This window comes from Cyanistes caeruleus, chromosome 6 (genome assembly GCF_971803275.1).
Source record: "Cyanistes caeruleus chromosome 6, bCyaCae1.hap1.1, whole genome shotgun sequence".
NCBI classification, from domain to species: Eukaryota; Metazoa; Chordata; class Aves; order Passeriformes; family Paridae; genus Cyanistes; species Cyanistes caeruleus.
This window is the reverse complement of record NC_141706.1, coordinates 48,834,308-48,853,348: the sequence shown is the minus strand read 5'-3', so window position 1 is coordinate 48,853,348 and position 19,041 is coordinate 48,834,308. Positions and strand designations below refer to the sequence as shown.

The following is a 19,041-nucleotide window of genomic DNA, read 5'->3' as shown; positions in this document are numbered from 1 at the left end:
TGCAGTTTTGAAGAAGACTCTCATTTGTGTCCCTGTAGAGGCTTGCCCTGTGTGATCTGTGTCACTGAGGGAGGATATTTACACACTAAGCTTAGGATCTGACTGAGATTCATGGAGGAGAGTGGTTCCCCTAACAGTCAGACCAGGATGTACTCCATGTAATTCTTAGGTGGGAAGCTGTTATTCTATGAACTATAAAGGAACTCTAAGGAGGTGTGTCCTAAGGATATTTTAAAGTCCTTACTTATGAGCTGGTCCCACTCCTTTTCTGGACCCTGAATGATAAAAGGCCAGACCAGTGCAGCTGACAGTGTCTAAATGGAGGCAGAAATGACAGCTCTGTTTCTGACCCTTTACTTTGAGGGACATCTGACAGCATGAGGCAGGATAAACTTCAGCCTAGTTGTTCCATTATTGTGCAGATCACGATTATTTTTTCTATGGGCGGCAGCAAAGCTGGAGATGTTGTGTACGCTGACACCCTCAGTGGAAAGCCCGTGGTGACAGCAATTATTCATTTCCAGTAGCAAACATTCTGCATAAGAACAATAGCAAATACCCAGACTGGGGGGAGGGAAGAGCATAAGGCCAAGTACAAACAGAAGGATTGGTGTGAGAAGGATGGACACATTTGAAATCTGTTTCCTGTGCAGGCAGCTGTGAAGAGCAACGTCCTGGAGACTCAGCACCCCCGGTCGCGTTCCTGTCAGGGCTCCAGTGCTGTTAGGAAATCGCTTGTCTCTCTGTCTGTGCTCAAGCAGCTGCTCAGCTGACTAGATAATTACCCAGGCTGATGGCCAGGCTGCCTGGAAACACATTTTGAAAAGGGCTTGCAAAGTGGGATTTCCAGAGTGCCATGAGAGCAAAGAGGATGGGTCCTAGGAGAGAGAGAGATGCTGTCTTGCTCTGACATTAGGGTTACAGTATTTTGGCACAGGTTCCCCCAAAAGCAAATATTTGTCCCAGAGTGCTCAGTGCTCATTTTTTGCTAAAAAAATATCAATTTAAAGACAGCTAGAATGTAGTGGTTATCCTATAGGAAGGACATTTTAAAGAAAACCAAGGCTAATGCTGGACCCTTGTTCTGGGAAAAGTGAAGACATTTTTGGGGGAGCAGAGGCCAGGGGATTGATGACAAGAAGCAGGGCTGAACAAACAGGCAAAGAATTTGGCAGATAAAAAGAAAGGTCAAAATCTGAGGTACAGAAATGAAAAGCACTCGTAGTAAGCCTTACAGTGGAAACTATCTTTATTAAAGATGTTCTTGTAAACCCTTCCTTCTGTCAGGTTCAGGCAGAGTAAATGCTAAGAAAAACATTTTTTTCAAAATATTTCTGCATTTGAGGTTTATGTATAGTTAACTGACAGCTGCCAAATCATGTGGATTTCTCCTCAAGAAGCAAAAGCTCTTGCGTGAGGCCATAGAAATACTTTGTCACAGAAACAATGTATTGTGGTGTCCCCTTCTCTATTTTCCTTTTGCTGGAAAAAGAAGAAATTAGATTTTTTTTACAATTATTATCAGCCTAGTTAAACTGTTACTGCCAATGTGAAAAATGAGATTTTTAGGCTGACCCAAATGTTCCTATCACAAATGCTACACAATCTGTAAATTATCACAGCCAGCAGGTGACAAAACATTTGCAGTTGTTACACAATGGGCCTCCAGCTCACTGTCTTATATTCTATCAGTGTTAGCTGCACTCTTCATTTCAATGAGGTACTCTTAGTCACCATAATTAGACTAAGGCAAGATCTGTTACATCATCCATCCTACTCAGCCCACTTCTTCCCAAGACCTTTGTCTGGTTTAAAATGGCTCAAATTACTTGGACTCTTACCATGTCCCTTGAGAGGCTATCCAACAGCGTGTCTGAGGTTAACTACTTTGTGCTGTTCTCTCTGAAAGTAGACAATATTTGCAACACAAGATCAGCAGCTGGAAACTACACCTGTCACCAGAAACTGTGATGCTATGCTAAAATCAGAAAAATCTGAAGTCCTATGTAATAAGAAAGGAAATGATGCTAACATGGTTTATTGTAATACAGTGTAGGGATCAAGTAACAGGTCCTCAAAACACCAAAGAGGAATGAATACTTCAAGGTGAATCTGCATATTAAAAAACAATCCATTGTTTTAAGAGTAAACATGTCAAGAAAAGTAAAATGCATGTCTCATTTTGGGAAACAATGAGTTGATTTTCAGTATACGAGGCATGCTACAGAATTTGCATTTTAGGGATAGTTCTGGCATTGTCTTTCAAGATAAACAGATTTCCGAGAAATTCCTGCAGCAGAAAGGCTGGGACTCTCTGGCTATTTGCATTAGAGACTTAATTGAACTCAAAAGAGCCCTGCCTCATTGAGGAATTTGGCTGCAGCACTTCTAGGAATCTGAAGAGCAACAGCAGAAGCATCTGAAGAGAGATCTTAAATATGTGTTGATGTTTACTTTTACCTGTCTTGTTTTTTGAGATTGCTAGGTCGTCTTTTGACTAAGTTTAGGGGGAAATGCATTTTTGTTAGTTTTAATAATTAGTGTTGGGGGACCTAGAACAGTTACAGGTAGAAGTTGACGATAGTAAGAATTTAAAGAGAATAAAAAGCTGCCTGTGGTTTTGGTTTTCTAAAGTACAAGACTCTTTTAGGAAAAAAGCAAAACAATTCTCTTCTTTCAAAATGACCCAAGTTACCTGGAATAAAATTAATTTGCTCTTATATAGAAGTATTTGGCACACTAGTCCAGGCAGTTGCCTTCTTAGATAAAAATTTGGTTTGGAAAGCAAAAAACTAGTTGGCAATATTTGCGTTATTATATCTTACATGTTTCTAAATTTGCATGTTTTTTCATATTGCTGTGACTGACTTAAAAAGATACTGGAAATCTAAGATTTTTTACAGAATAATTCCACAGTTTTTAGGATATAAAGCACACTTAAAAAAAAAACCAACTTGGCTCCTGTTAGTGATCCTCATACAGAGCTCAGCTTTTCAATTTGTCCTCTATGCCAAATAAAGTGCTCTGTCTGTCAAAGCAATTTCAGCTGAAGTTTTAAGGATGGCTTTTCAGGTGCCTCACGCTGTGTTTAACAAAAGGACTGAGAGAGGGACTGACAGATTATAATCATACATTCATCATCCTCATTTCTCTACAGGCATTGAGCACAGCACAGCGTGCAGTTACTGGAGGGAGGAGGGCTGGGCTTTGGTTGTGTGTCTGACACAACAGCTGTCAACATGTGCAATAAGGAGACAGATCTGACTTTCAGCTCCTCATTCTCAGGGATGACTCTACTCAGAACCCACTTAGTGTCAGTAGGCGCACAGCTGTACACATATAAAAATACCACTGCCTGCTTACCTGAGGCTATCAATGCAGATATACAAAATAAATTCACACCTCTCAAGAGGCAAGACAGAGAGCACTGTTTGGATATTCTGTCTACGCACACAATAAAGTTTCCGTAATGAGGAAGTGCCCTGTCACATCACTTGGATGGAGAGAGTTGAATCTTCTTTAACATTGTCTTTTTTTCCAAAGTATCTGTCAACCTAGGAAGGGTTGTTTATTACGTACTGAGAAGAGAATCTCTGTGTCAGTAGTTGTTCCGTAGCTGCAAGATTTGGGGAGCATCAAGGTCTTTGTTGGTTTAACAGCTAAATATAGATGTACTAATTTAGAAGACCACTATTAAGCTGATATTAAATTAGAAATAGTCTCTACCCGTAAACTTTTCCTTAGTTCAGGAAGACATTCTAACCATAACTTTCTTTTTTATTAGTATTATTTTCTCACTAGGGTCACCCATTGTTCCTATCATTCAAGCAATGTTGTGGGCAAAGAGTATGTGATACAAAAAGTACACAATACAAGCTCATAGCAGTGGATGTGTGTGTTTAAACTCTATGATTGTGTTAGAAACTCTGGGTGGTGGTTAGGCAGGACTGAGCTGTTTGACTTACAAGTCTGGCAAATGAGTAGAACAGGATTTTTGGTCTACACTGAGCAGAAGTGTTATGTAGTATATTCAGACTGGGCCTCTACATTGTGCATGTTCAGAAACAACAGCCATTCCTAGTGCACATCAATAGGTCAATTGCAGGTTATTTTTACACTCCTCCTCCATGGAGAGCATTCCTGAGATGATGACTGCATTTGAGTGGGTGTCACAGATAGGGAATGCTTAATTAAATATAATAAAATGACTTAAAAAAAAATAATCTGTGGTGCTGTAAAAAGTCCACTGTGTTGCACAACAAACACATTCAGGTCCTGTCAGCAGTGTCAGAAACATAAAATCTTGTTCTGAAAAGTCTCAGTTTCTCCAATACTTGAGCAACAGGAAAGCATATGGCTGCCTCCAGTGCAGAATGTAAGGCAGCTGTGTAGTGCTGGAGGGTAACAGTGCCAGGCACTAGCTAAGTTGCTCTGCATTTGTTATAAAATGACTGAGTTGCTGTGGATGTTGGAATTTGTATTTACACAGCCCCAGTACACTGATCTAGCATGTCTTTGGAAGAGTTGTGAATGTGATATTCGGATAGATTGCCCTGCAATCTATCATGTCTCTAACCAATATGTGCTTTCTGCAACCAGTGTCTGCATCAAAAGCACCCAGCTGGACTTCCCCCTCTTCCAACTCTTCTGAGAGGCAAGCCCGTGCCTCAGAGAGCAGCTGGACAACAAACTCAGAGGACACCAGCAGCCCAAGCATTGCTCCCTCCTACACAGATCTGCAGTCACTCAATACCGAGGACTTGACCAGTGGTAGAACATCTGCAGCAGATTCAGCTGGTAAGCGGGAAGCCTTTAATCTTTTTGATGCTACTCAAACTCACTGTTCAGAATTGAGCCACAGGGAATGGATCCAAAGCAGAACAAACTCAAGGATGGATTAGTCAGATGAACCTTTTGTTCTACTGTAATTCCGAAAAAATCACACTTGGATTGTACACAGCGCTGACATGTGCAGGCTCCTGAAGTTAGAGCCAAGTGCAACTATGTACCTGTTGATAGACTTGGAGCATTTCAGGTTTTCACATGTCACAACTAGCTTAAGCTGATCTAAGAACTAGTATGCTGTGGGACAGGCTGGATGCCTTTCCTAAATTTCCATGCAGAAATTTTCTCAACAGTGTATTCAGCTGAGGCAGGCCCACTTCTCCTTGCTCCTCTCTGTTTCAGGGAGTGCAAAGACACAGATCCAGTTTGCTGGAGGCATTCTATGCATAGTGCTTTGCACTGTTACTGAACAGTAAATGCAGAGAGAGTTTAAGACATGACATAAGATGGTTCAGTAGCAGATTTTAACCATTTAAGGACCTTATAGCTGACCTTGTAGAGCTCTACTCAGATACAATCCTGATTGTGGAAAAGTGTGCTACATGGCATTGTAGCTCTTTGCTCCTCAGTTGTACTCTGGGTAAGCTGAAGAAGGAGGAGTAAAGCAGAGTGGTACCAGTCATGTCATGGAGAATAGGAACTCCTGAATGACAAAGCTGACTTTCACAGTGCATAAAAAAGCTGACATGTCAGGACATAGAAAAAATACACAGCTCCAGGAGGAAGCACCTGCACTATGTTGGAAGCTGTTCAACCCAAGCTGAGGAAGGTCAGTAGCTACCCAGCTTGGTGATGAAAATTGATTCCCTCGTGTTGTGATAGCTCAGACCTGGGAGATATTTAATGTGTTTTCTCTCAGGTGGTGAATGTAATAATATGTGGGAAATAAGATCTGTTTTGTGAGAATGAGTTTCCTAAGCCTCACCGAGGTCATATGTCCCTTCCACAAGAAACATATGCATACATCACCTGCAAAGAGTATTATTTGGTGGTTCAGTGAAGCTGGGTTAGACTTCCAGGCAGGTTTTTTAACAGCAGCATGGTAGGTGCTGGCTCAATACTTTAGACAAAGGATTTGTGGAGAAGTAGTAATTACTTTTTATAAGTAGAGCTGTTTCTTTTTTCAAATAATGAAGTTACCACAAATTTGTCTGACCATTTTTATTTTGGAATACTCTGCTTCTCTGTACCTCTGAGTTTGGAAACCATTTTTAGGTAGAATAGGCAAGCTAGAGAATATGCTGTATATTGCTATTTTCTTGATTTGGTATAGGCTGCTCTCACTGGGGCTGTCTCCATCTGAGCAAAGGGAATGAGGGGTTCCCAGTCTGCATATACATTCACATCAAGTCGAAGACAAAAGGGCTGCCGTATATGCCTGTCACACATATGGGATTATATCCTATATATGTCCGAAAGTGAAGCTGATACTTCAGTAAAAGCTGTGTGCAACTTTCTTACTATGTCCCTCTCAGTCAGTCATAAACTTGACATATTTATTAGCAAGATGAATACAAAAACTCACTCCAGTCACCTAAAAATTTTAACAAGTAAAAAAGGAGGTAATATAAGTAAGGCTGTGCTATTAGTTAAAACAAAATACACTAATCATAAACATAAGATACATAAAAACAGAAGATACACTTACACTTCCAATACCTTAGTGATACTGGAGCCTTCCTGTGACCAGGTGTAGAGTTTGCAAAAGGGCAGCATGAACAAAGTGCATCTGTTTGTCCTGTTCTTGGGATGCCTCACAGTCCACTCCTTGCAGTGGCTGCTGGCATTAGGAAGGTTTGTGGAAGTGTGGAAGTTGAGGACATAGTGGCCATGGAATTGTTGTACAGTTCTGGCTGCTTTTCTGTTGTTCAGTCTACCGTCAGCCCACCATAACAGTGCACAAGTGGACAAAAAACGTATGATCGTTTTCTTGTCTCCATCTTCTCTGCCCCTCACCAGAAATTTAGTTCTTTAAACCTGACTTAATTCAAGCATTTGATTTGCATTTCTCCCCTCAAAGGACTGGCTGCCTCAGTCTGTATTGAGTTTCGAAGGCTCCATCAAGACAATGAAATGGCATATACTTTGCCATGAAGGCAAAGAGAGGAATCCTCATGCTCTGTGTGATGATGAAGTCACCTTGACTGTTAGCCAGGATGTTTACTCCAAGGTCAAGCTTGCTGGAGGGGAAAAAAAATCAGACTAATTTCACTGCTAAAAACCCTATGAAAATAATAAATCCATGTTTGATCTTAGTGATGGTAAAGAATCAGGTCTATAAAACAGTCTGGGTTTAATACGGTTTCAAGAGAGAAAAACCAAGTGATGAGAAAAGCATGAAAAATTCTACTGTGTGGTCAGATGCTAAGTAAAATAGCTATTTTAGCCATGGTGAATTTTTATTGCCTGAACAGGATAAAAGGATACTCTGTTCCATAATTTCACCACTTGTCTTGAGTCTGTCCTGCATGCAGAATGCTTAAACACCAACTGCCTGTGGTAGTTGAGGGCACAGGTTTTTGTGTGGGAGCAGATTAAGGCCTGACTGCAGGCATACAGAGAGACAAGTGTCAGCCATAAAAATGTGCATCTTAGTGTCCGAGGCTGGTAGACTCTAAGCAAGTAAAATTGGCTGGGAATTAACTTTCCCAGAACTGACACAAAATTTGAGTGTGAAACGTATGGGCTTGTGCTTCTATAATGCATGTGTTTATGAAAGATACGGCCTAGGAAGATATTTTAGGAAGATGAGAGATACCTGAATGGTTCAACCTGTAAGTTTACCCTTGCTACAGGAGACTGCAGAGAACCTCCCAACTGATGGAGTTGGGATAAGCAGACTTATGTCCTGTAAGGCAGCAATGTTCACAGTGGTGAAGGTAAATGTTGCATGAACAGAGCTGAAAAATATTTGCTTTTCTATCAAAGTGCAACTAAAAGAAGCTGCACTTCCTTGCCTATGCTTGTTTGAGCTCTGGCACCAAGAAGCCTTTTACATTACCCTCATCTTTGTCAGCACAAGGGACTCAGGCCTGCAGCAGCTAGCCAGTAAACGTGGGTCAGGTGATAGCGCACTGTCCATTAATGTGGGCGTTTTTATGTGGTTGTAACAGCTGGGGTTTCACAGTGCTGTGAAGCTGCATTTGGTGCTGGTGAAGTGTCCCTTGCCTCAGAGTTCCTACCATGCCTCACCATGTCACTCAGCTTGGATCAATGAGCATGAAAAGAAGTGGGAACTTTTGGCCTTTGCTGTGCTCTGCAAGATAAGTAACACAGGACATCTCTGTTACTGATACAATACAAGTATTTGTTCCTTCTGTAGCAGATGCCTGTCTCAGCTTTCAAAAAAGGCCAAATATCTGTGAGACAGAGGAGCAAGGAAGAGGCCTTCTTGTAACTGTGGTTATGCGTCTGTTCTGAGGTTTATAATCAATTTAGATTTCTGCATTTCACCATTCTTCTTTAAAATAATTTTATTTATATAAATTAAAGTTATGTTGTATACAAAATATAAATAATTATATATGGTCAATACGTATATAATATATATATTTACATAGCTCATAAACTATGTGCTGTTATAAACTTAATAGAATATATATAGTAGAATCTCTCTGTATTACATAATAAAGCTGTGTGTCTGTGTGTAGGCATAAATTTCCTCACAGCAATTTTAGGTGTGTTGTTGCTAGTTTAGTTGTTTCTGTTGTGATTTGTATCTTAGCAAAGCTGCAGCTGAGCCATGTTTGATGCTAACAGTTCAATTTGCTGACCAGTTGTTCTCTTTGGCACTTTCTTGTATCTCTGGAACTACTGGGATACTCAGGAAATAGCTATGTTATTATTTTCTGAGAACGTCTGCATGTTTGGAGATAAAAGGTTACATGATTGACCCCTAACTTCTCAAAATCTAGACAGTTCATAAATAGCACAAGGAATTAGTTCTGAGAATGTTGTTATTTTCAAAGTAAAACACATTGTTTAACAGGATTCTGGTGCTTCTGTTCCAAACCTTGGAAATGGCAAATCTGAAAAGATGTTTCAGCTAGCTCCTCAAGGTAGTAGAAGGCAAGTAATAACTTTTCAAACCTTTTCCTAATGCTTTTCTGCAGTAGTTCTGTTGCATTTCTTCTGTAACTGCACCAGCCAGATTCTGAATCCTGATCTGATGACTGCAAGGATGGTGTTCTGTGAGTGTCAAACAAGCAGCTTTGAACAGATTATATAGCTGTGCAATGTGGTTGCACTGAATGCCATGACCGGGCTACAAGCTCTGAAATTATTCCATGTTAATTACCATGGCAAGAGGGAAAATAATATATGCTGGTGATTACCACCTTCCATCCACAACTGCATTTCAGTTATGCGATGTAACTATTAACCAGCTTGTGCTGGTGTCCCAGTCACGTGAAAAACGTGAGAGCCTGCCAAAGCCAACTGGAGGGGCTGCAGAAAGGAACATCCAACCCTTGCTTCAAGGAGGGGACTTCAGAGTACCATGAAAAAATAGCACCTAAAATATATTTTTAAATAACTCCAACCTGTAAGGGCTAGATTCATCACCAGAGGCAGGGTTTTTTATTTTTCATGTCAATACCAACTAGCAATTCAGGAGTTTTATATCCTAGTTGTCATCACATATTTTTCTTATACATTTTTAGCTTCTTGAAGGGTAATGAATTAGTGGGACAGATCTGGGAAGCTAGGTCTAGATAATTCATAGCAGTAGAAGTGTTGAGATCCCAAGATAGACCTGTGTACTGGGAATTAGCTCGTCTTCAAGGCTTTCTGGCCACAGTATCCCAATGACCTCTGCAGTACTGTTCAGTCCTCATCCCTGTTTTGCAGTGGGGAAGCCTGCAGCTTGGTTGTGCAAGCTGGACCTGGGTGAAGTAGAAATAGCTTTTGCCATATAGACTGACAATCTTGCTCTTTGATGAGGGCTGCAGGTGAAAGCGGTGGACCAGAGTCACTGTCTCAGTACCTGCTTGTGGCAAGAAGGAAGCCATGGAAAATCTGCCAGGAGGAAGGGGGAAGGGTTATAATGAGGGAAGAACAGGTACAAAAACAAATGTTTATTTCTGTCTATTCAGTAGAGAGAATTACAAAATAATCTTGGTGTGCAGTCATCTGTCTGATTCATAGGCTCTAAGGCCAGAAAGGAGGACTGTAATGTCATTATTATTGTCTAATCTGGCATCCTGCACATCTCGGGCCAACAAACCTCACCCAGTCACTTCTGCACCAAACTCTTCAGTTTGAAATATACAAAACAACTGCAGGCTGTTCAGAGAATGCATTGAGAACAGCCCTGAGGAAAAGCATGTGGGAGTGCTGGCAGATGAAAAGCTCAACGTGAGCTGGCAATATGGAAGAAATTCTTTACTGAGGGTGGTGAGGCACTGGAAAAGATTTCCCAGAAAAGCTGTGGATGCCCCATTCTTAGAAGTAAGTGTTCAGGGCCAGGCTGGATGGGGCTTGGAGCAGGCTGCTCTAGTGGAAGGTGTCCCTGCTCATGGCAAGGTGGTTGAAACAAGATGATTTTGAAGGTTGCTTCCAACCCAAGCCATTCTATAATACTATATCCTGAGCAAATATTTGCATAATATCTTTCTGATTAACATCAGCTACAGCAAAGTTAGTCCCTGATCAGTCATTCCATCCCTTCAAAAACTTAATTTTTAAAAAGGACTGTCCTAGTAATAGCATGTAAAGCAAGCTGAGATGTCATGGAGCTCAGCACTGCCAGCTCTTGTGGGGCTATATGTAGTTTGCTAACTTCAAAAGGTCCAATATCTGCCTCCGCTATGCCCCAGAAAATAACACTGATTATTTATCTTCTCTGTTACCTTGCCTCACAAAGAAGAGTGGCTGATGCTGCTGTAAGACTATGAGACTCCGGCTTTTTCTTCAGGGACAATGAGATACATCAGGGTGTTGGAGGACAGGATTTAATATTGCTCTTATAGGAAGAAAGGAGTTAGAAGAAAGCTCAGAAGTGTCTGCTCTACTAATGCCTACTAGGCTGAGTCTTACAGTGCTTACCCCCATGAATTAATTAGGCCTTCCCTGCTCCTCCACATTCTAAGAAAACCAAGTCTAAGACAAGGAGGAGGCAAAGTGTGAGAGGAGAAAGTGAAAGTATGAAAGAACTGAGTCTAATTTTCATTATTGCTTGAAATGTTATAATTAAAAACTATATATAATAACTTTGCTGTTTAATTGTTTTCTTGTCTGCTTGCTAGCATAGAATCAGTTCTGATCTCCTACATGTCATTGGTCCTGTCCTGCAAAAAGCTAAATGATCATCTCCTAGTTTTAGTGCTGTTTTCTTCTGATGGTTACGCGGAAGTGCAAGATACAGTAACCGTGGATTTGTAGCAGGGATATCTTTATTATAGAAGAGCTAAATGCTGAGCCTACATGGTATTCTTGAGGAAGTTCACTCTTTTCACCAATGCTTTTACATGGATCAGCTGAAAGGACAGCAGAGAGAAGTCCAGGGCGAGTCACAGGACTGACCTTCTGATCTGCCTTTATATAGGCAATATCCTGAGAAAATAGATGTGAATAGATGCTTTGTTGTTTGTCTCAGGCCAGTGAGGCAGACTAGGTGGTAAGAAGCTCTTTTTTTCTGTTTGTAAGGCTGTGATTCGTGAGCCACAGTGCTTATGTTGCCCCCAGTCGGTCTCTCATGCAGAAAGCCACGTGCTGATATGATAAGCCTGAGGAGTTCTGCAGGAGATTTTGCAGCTGGACAGGACACTTCAGTATAAAGCTTAATTGGAGATGTTATGCTTAAGTGCAGCAGCTATCAGTGATTGCTGTGTTCACAGAGGAACAGCTTGGTTTATTTGGACCGATTCTGCAGGATGCTAAGTGGCTTCCAAGCTTAAAGCTGCTGGGAGAAAAGAACACACAGATATCTCCCCACATGGAGCTCTTTCAAAGTGGAAAACATCAGTGGGAGTCTTCAACGACATTATCTCGCCTGTTGCATTCAGTTCCTGCCACATGCTGCTGTACTGCTGACAGGAGGCAGGAATGGCACTGTAGCCATAGAGCAGCTCTGGAGAAGCACTGTCCCATCTTCGTGCTGCTCGGCACCACAGCCAGTGCCCTACAGCACTGGCTGCACCCCAAGGAACACAATTCTGCAGCTCCTGAACCACCACAGGATTCACTGCAGGGAGGAGTCACCCACCTGAGAACTGGCATTTTCCACCCTTGACTCTACATGGCAGAGAAGCAACCAAGGCTTCAGCAGTAGCACCAATTAACAAGAGTTGTAAATCATTGCATGTGCTCTTGATTAGAGATCCCAGATCTGTGTGGAATTTCCTGTCTGATTATGAAGGGGCTGAATGGAGCTGGCAGAGTAAAACTGCCAGTGAACAAGCTGGCAGCAGCAGAGAGCAAGTAAGAATCAGAAATTTCACAACACCCAAATGCATGGATTTGCTTGTTTTTCTCTTGCTGTGATACCATCTGAAACCTAAGAAAGGCTCAGGGGATCACTGGTCTACGCATCACAGGAATTGGAAAAATGATGATGAATGCCTGTAGACCAGTTACAGAGTCATCTCCTCAAAGAACACTGTGGGATAAAATGGGAAGCAGATTTGTCAAAAATATGAATAGTGAACAGAATAATTTAAGCAAAACCTTCAGCTTCTATGTTCACAACTTATTTTCTTGTGCCCACTTAGGAACTTGTGATAAATGTCCATTTTTATCAGGACTTCTGCCTCCTTTTTTCTTTTATTCAGCCCCAGTGTTAGGGGAAAAATGTAACACTTTCTGTTTTTTCAAGGCAGAAATGAGCAGAGTTGCATGACAGTACTCTAGGGAAACTGCTGATTTGTGTCTTTACTTCAGTATCTCTGTTTTTTACCTCATCTAGTCTTGATCATCATTTACCTCATCTAGCCTTAATAACCATGTTCATCTGTAATTACAAGCAATTTGGTCTTAATTGTCCTCATGTTTGACAGATGAGACCAAAAGCCTCTGCCTGTATAAACTGGTATTTGCATTATGACTGTGTGTATTACATGAGAGGAAGAGGAGACTTCATGCTATTTCTTCATTCTGATCTTGGTTAGCAAGAAAGAGAATTGTGATTCTGGGTTTTGTCACATGGATTCCAGTCCAATTTACTTGTCAGTACCCTTGTGGTACTGCAGTATATTTCATGGACACTGATTAGAACTAATCACTTAGGACTCAATTTTTAAAAATTATTAAGAATGCTCAGTACCTTTTGTGAAGAAGTCCAGATCTGGGTTTTGCACCTAAAACTGTTTCCAAGATTATCGTGTCCCAACTATTATTGTTACAGTTGAACAAAATTTTCAAACAGCTTCAGCTGAGTGTGCTCCTCTCCAAATCTAGCCATCAAATTTAGTGTCTAAAAGTAGATTAGAGATCCTGCCACCATATGTCCTGTAGCTCTGCATTCTCAAGCCCATTACAGGCTTTGTAGAAATTATTTAATTTAAGCGGAGACTTTAGTTAATGGTTTATTGAAGCTGCTATATTTTCACATGCAGACATTTCAGAGAGCTTTAAACATTCTTTATTTAAGATCATAGGAATGGAATCTATGTCCCAGGACCCTGATATAAATGTATTCATGACCATTTCCTATCCATGTGTTCCTGTGCCAATATTGTCTTTCAAATAGCTTTTTGCCCTCTCCAGTGTAACTTTAATATATTTATACGGGCTAATTATCTCTCTCTCTGCGTTCATTTGCTAAACTGAATGAGACAAGCTCTTTAGTATTCTGGTTCTCGATTCTCCTCATCCTAGAAAGCTTTCCTCAGCTCACATTGCTGTTTGAATTACTTTTTTGGGTATGTGATGATCACAACTGTGCAAGACTGAGGTCTCACCACAGCCTGATATCAAGATAGTAGTTTTCCCATCTTCAGGAATTGTCTCCTTAATATATCCCAGGATCTTACTTTCTTTTGTGCCAGTGCATCAGGCAATTACCCTTGCAGTATATTCAGATTGTCTGTATGTGCTTGCTGCGTCCTGCCTCTGCTACACATGCATTTGTATGCTTAGTGGTAGGCTTGAGTCTCAGAAGGGACTGGGGTGGAAAGGGAGCACATGCCAGCACAGAGAGTACAGAGAGGCACATGGTGCAGCCAGCAGGGCAGACAACTGGAGGGTGTTAGTGCATTTGTCACGCCAGCCACAGCGCCAGCTTCATCCTTCCTGTGCCACAGGGCTGCACAACGCTGCCTCCAGCACGGGCTATTGGCTCCACAAGTGGGACACGAGGTTGGTCCAGGGCAATTCACCTCCTCTGCAGCAGGCTCTTCACCAGCCAGCCAGAATTAGGATCTGGGTGGGAAAGTTTACATAAAAGAAGTAAGGGGGGGCTTTCCTGGAGGCTTTGCTTTCATGAACCCACCACTCCTCCTCCCCTGGACTGATTTGTTTGTTCAGGCTTGGTTGCCTCCAGCAACACATTATTAGCGCGAACTATGGTGTATCCTGGGAGACCTGCAGGATTCCCTGCAAATCTTTTGAGTTTTTTGTCTCCAAGGAGGAAGAGACACAAAGGCATTTCACTCTGTTGACGCAGTTGCATGTGCATTGTTCCCCTTCTTAGAGTGTTGGTGTGTCTCTTCAGCAAGTGCTGTAATTAGATTGCACAGTCTTCATCTTGCATTTTCGTCTCAGTGAGTAGATTATGCTTTTCTTGGGAAAGCCACCAAACTGCAGTGCTTAAAGGCTGTATTTGAAAACATGCTTAGCTGAAGAGGTTTCAGCAGAGCTGTGTACTTACTGTTGCACAGACAGGTCTGTCCTTGCTGATGGCAGACCTCAGGCTTTCAGGGTAAATCTGGCCTTAAGATAAATACAGATTGTATTAGGCATGAGCAGTTTTGTATGCATACTTGATTTAGTATGGCTGCAAAGGCAGTGAAGACACAGTGACATGGGTTAACAGCATGGCTATGCACTCAGGGCTCTGCTAAGACCATAAATCTCTGCTAAAATCAGTGTCACTGCAAATTCTTCAGATATAACAAGTGTTATGAGAGCTTCCCCACGATGTGATCAAACTCTGCAGGTATGCTTTTGATCTCTGCTTGGTTTGAAATTACAAGACTCAGCTTCAGCTCCTTTGGCTCTTCTTTGTCCCAGGCTTGCAGGGACCAGCCTGTGTGTCACAGCACAGTTCAAACATCATGAAGAGCACTTGATTTCCTGATTAGTCATGTATGTGTCCAGAGATGGACAGCATCAGATGAACTGATCTCCCATAAAGGTCAAAGCAGCTTAGCTAAGAGAGGTCAGTGCTCTTGTAGATAAAGCATCAACAACAGATGGCATCTCAATAACAGAGAAGTCAGAGGCAATGGACATGAGGGCTCTCATAACAGTGATGCTGTCAGTAATGGAGGGCTATTGAGAGGGCAAGGGAGTTTAGGGAAATGAAGAGAAGGTGTTTTGAATGTGATCTACTTTCACTAGGTGATTTAGTTGCCAAGAGACTCAGATGTTAAAAAATGGTGACTGAGGCTGCAGCTCTGTCCTCTGTCCCCCTGCCAAGCCAATCCAGGTCTGATAGAGGGTGGGGCACTAATGGGGCAAAAGGGTGAGCTGTGCTTTGCTGAGATTGACAGTCCAGCTGCATCCACAGAACAAAACCAGTTTGTCTCGCGTGTCTGAGCAACCCAAACCTGAACTAATGGAACAAACAGGTGTGAAAGGAGAAGGGTTTTGCCAGACCCAGTAGCTCCTTGTCTGCTGGATAAAAGGAAAAGCAGGTCAGTAGAAACCGACTCATCCTTCATCAGATGGCAGGGAGAAGAGTCACTCTTCAAAGAGCAAAGGCACTTGAGATTAACCTGATAATTCCTGGATCATTCTCAAGTCAAACAGCATGGGACCAGGACCCAGGAGGCTTCTCCTGCTACACCTGGAAACCCAGCTCATATGCCTCTTGATATCTTTCTCCAGGGGAGAAGTAAGGGGGAAGAAAATACAAGAATGGATGACTAGGCTGTACTTTTTCTGCGTTGGAATTATTCCTCAGTGAACAGCTTTAATCTTTCTGCTCCAGCCCATCTCCTGCTTTACAGAAAAGTTTCAGTGTGGCTCTTCAGCCTCCCAGCTGCCAGCGCTCTAAGAAATGCTCTTTAACTCACACAGTCCCTTTTCCCTTTCTTCACCATAGGATTTTCTCTCTTCCTGCCCATTTTTTCTCTTCTGGGTGCTCCTCTACTTCTATTTCTTTCCAATTTAAAATAACTTAAATGCTTAAAAGCTTTGATGCCAGTGACATCACCTTGTTTCTAGTGGGTGACCTGCTGCATCCTGCAATCCCTTCTGGCAGGGAAGGGAAAATGAATAAAGGGACTGTCATTCCCCTTACTTGGCAGAAGGCTCTCCTTTGAGAAAATAAATACCAATTCTAGCAGTAGCTAATGCTTTAGCATTAGCTAAAAAAAATTAAAGATAATTGTATTATCTTTAAAATAAAAAACCAAAAGTATTATCTTTAAAATTCAATTTTACGGATGAAAATTTTGGGGATATTTTCATTTTTCTGACTTCATCAGGTCATTCCCCTACGCATAGAAAAAAAAAATCTTTATTTTCTATATTCAAACACTATGAGTAGTGTTTGACTATAGAAGTCTTCACTTAAATTAGCATAAATTGGGAAAATGCCACTCAAATTGATGGAGACAAGTGGTCTCTATGCTTAACATCATAACCACCTAGAGTCCCCATGTAATAGTCTAGAGAGACATATAATACAGCCAAATTGCTAGTCACACTGAGACTGTCACCTACCTGAAATGAAAGTGTAAAATATGTTCTTGTGCCATTTTAATCTAATTGCCTAGTAATCATCAGGAGGTAAATTCCTCACTGTCTTTCCTGAAAAGTTTAGGAACTTAACACTCCCTATATATTTCTTTAGGTTTTTGTTTCAAAAGCCTTCAATCCCAGTTCTGTTTGGCAAATGCAGTATATTGTATTTTTTCATATAAGTGGAGCTGGCTTTGCAATGTATTTAATAAAGTCAGTTTCCACACTGACTATGTGCAACCAAAAGGGAAGATGTTTAAAAAGAGTAAAACACTGTGGTGAATATATCATAATGGTCTCCAAATTGTATGCTGCATCTGCCAGTGCAGTTTACTTTAAAGTAATTTTCAAGTCAACACTTGTACAAAACAGTGAATAAATGGTAAAAATGGTGAAAAAACAACTTCTGTTAAAAAATAACTGCTAGACTCACTAAGGCAATGAACTGTGGCCATGGCATGTTTTGTGCTATCTCTGTCTTCTGCGATGAATGGCAGGATGCTTCCGTTGAGCACTGTAAGGATAAAAGTAACTTTTAATTCTTATGGTGAGGTAAGATGGTGGGAACAGTGGAGATCCTCCAATATAATTTTCTACTCTGTGTTTTCTCCCACAGAGATTTGAATACAAAGGTTGCCTTTATCAACTGCATGCTTGGTGGTTTTTTTTTCCCTCAGCTTCTCATACTTTATAATTTGGCTATGAATTTTAAAGAAAGGAGCAGAGATAAGAAATTAGCACCCTTTGTGTCCTATTGAAAGCATATCAACCCCCTCCTCCTTAGACACTGCAAAATTCCTTTCTAATAAGGCTGACTGAGCAAGTCTTCATTAAACTGCATGTTGCTGGGCTGGAGAATTTGTCTCCATCAGCCATTCCAACCATGACCTGGACAAATCAACCGTGATGCCTCAGATGTGAAAAGCCTTTGTTTGGCTTCTCACGTTCTGAACACAATTAGTAGCTCTGCAACTCATCTCTTTGGCTAAGGTAGAGTCAGGCTGTCCCTTGCTGTAACTACTGGTCTTGAGATAAATCACTCTGAGCATTCCTCAAGTGATTCAGTAGAATGTGATTTTAACCATGTAATTCCCAGTCCTATGGAAATGCATGGCAGGTGAGAATAAAGCTGGTTACACCCAGTTGGCATAGTCACTCTGTACTGTCTGTAATGGTAATCTGATAGGAAATGTAACTGGACAAAATTTCCACTAAATTGGGGTAAAGAAACCGACTTTTGCAATATGACTGTCACTGAAGTGACTTCTCTCAGCTTCCAGACACTGTGGCCCAGATGTTTGCCACCTCTTCTTTCAACCAAGAGTAAGTTACAGTAGATGTGACTTTTGTGTAACATGGCAGAATACACGAGTCTTCCATTAAAAATCACCTTTCACTTGAAGATAAAGTGATTATAAATTATACAAATAAAGAAGACTGCTTTTTGTAATAGTCATTAAAGGCATAGGAGCTGTTTCACAAATATATAACTCCTTGAGCACGTCAGAGTTTGCTTTGCTCCAGAAGAATGAAAGGCCAGAGTTTTAAGCTGTATTTCCTCCTCATAAATCCTGAGGATTGTGCATTTGCTTTGGCACTGGTTTTGCTGTTTCTTCAGATTGTCTCTGTTCCCTTCAGTGTTACTGCACTGGAGAAGTGGTATGCCTTCTAGTCATTATGGTCAGGAGTTAAGATTTCAGATTTTTTGCCTCAGGCACTGGTTGAAGCCTTTTTCTATTATGTGGCTGAAAGTCACAAGGCAGCAGAAGCGTGCAGCAGGTGAGCCAGGGTACTCTCTGTCTGTCTGTGCATTAATTGTCTGTATTTCTGTATATGTGTGGGGGTATGCATGTATCCATACTCTTATTTGTAAATTCTTGCAAGACTTCAAACAAAAATCTCAGTTTTGATTGTTGTTGGAAGGGATGGGTGAACATCAGACCAACGCAACCAAGTGGCTCTTCAATTTGACAGCTCTTAACAGTGCCCTGTGTTCCCCCCGGCTTCCTTACCCACCCCATCCCTCTCTGTGCACACAGATCCTGGTCTCCTCGGCCACAGCACAGATTGCTTTGAGACAGCAAGGAAATGTTTTCTGTCAGTCAGAATTCAACCAGGATGTGAGGAAAATAGCATTCTCAGGCACTTGTGAACCAGCCTTGTCTTTGGGGCACAGAGCTCCTGCCTACAGCTTGGAGGCCAAGAAGGGCTTGGTCACTTGTGATAGGAGGGGCATCTAAAGGGATCCATTTCAAATGGATGGTATGGACACCCTTAGGGGTGAAGGAGGCATCTCTCAGAGTTCTCAGCATGAGAACTGGACCAGCTGAACAGTGGTCTGTGAGCTGTGAA

The 19,041-nt window shown here is 41.5% G+C and overlaps 1 protein-coding gene and 1 long non-coding RNA gene across 13 annotated transcripts in view; one reads left to right on the top strand and one right to left on the bottom strand.

Annotated features, from left to right (window-relative positions):
- The window catches only part of STON2 (stonin 2), a 74,546-nt gene that overhangs the window by 21,605 nt on the left and 33,900 nt on the right, over positions 1–19,041 (top strand). For all 11 annotated transcript variants that reach the window (XR_015288192.1, XR_015288194.1, XR_015288193.1 and 8 more), the window contains exon 4: positions 4,600–4,797. Coding sequence is in view for 6 of the 11 variants with exons in the window: in XM_086893515.1 (XP_086749641.1) it covers positions 4,600–4,797 (198 nt within the window). In the remaining 5 variants the exon portion in view is untranslated. The remainder of the gene's footprint in view (positions 1–4,599; positions 4,798–19,041) is intronic.
- On the bottom strand, positions 1,232–17,203 carry LOC111929928 (uncharacterized). 2 transcript variants are annotated; one of them, XR_015288201.1, is made up of 4 exons: positions 17,123–17,203; positions 6,505–7,025; positions 1,842–1,902; positions 1,232–1,482 (listed from the first exon to the last, which is right to left on the bottom strand). It is a non-coding gene; the product is annotated as an uncharacterized LOC111929928 (long non-coding RNA). The 2 variants fall into 2 exon arrangements; XR_002864947.2 differs by lacking the exon at positions 17,123–17,203 and having other exon boundaries at positions 1,395–1,482; positions 6,494–6,581.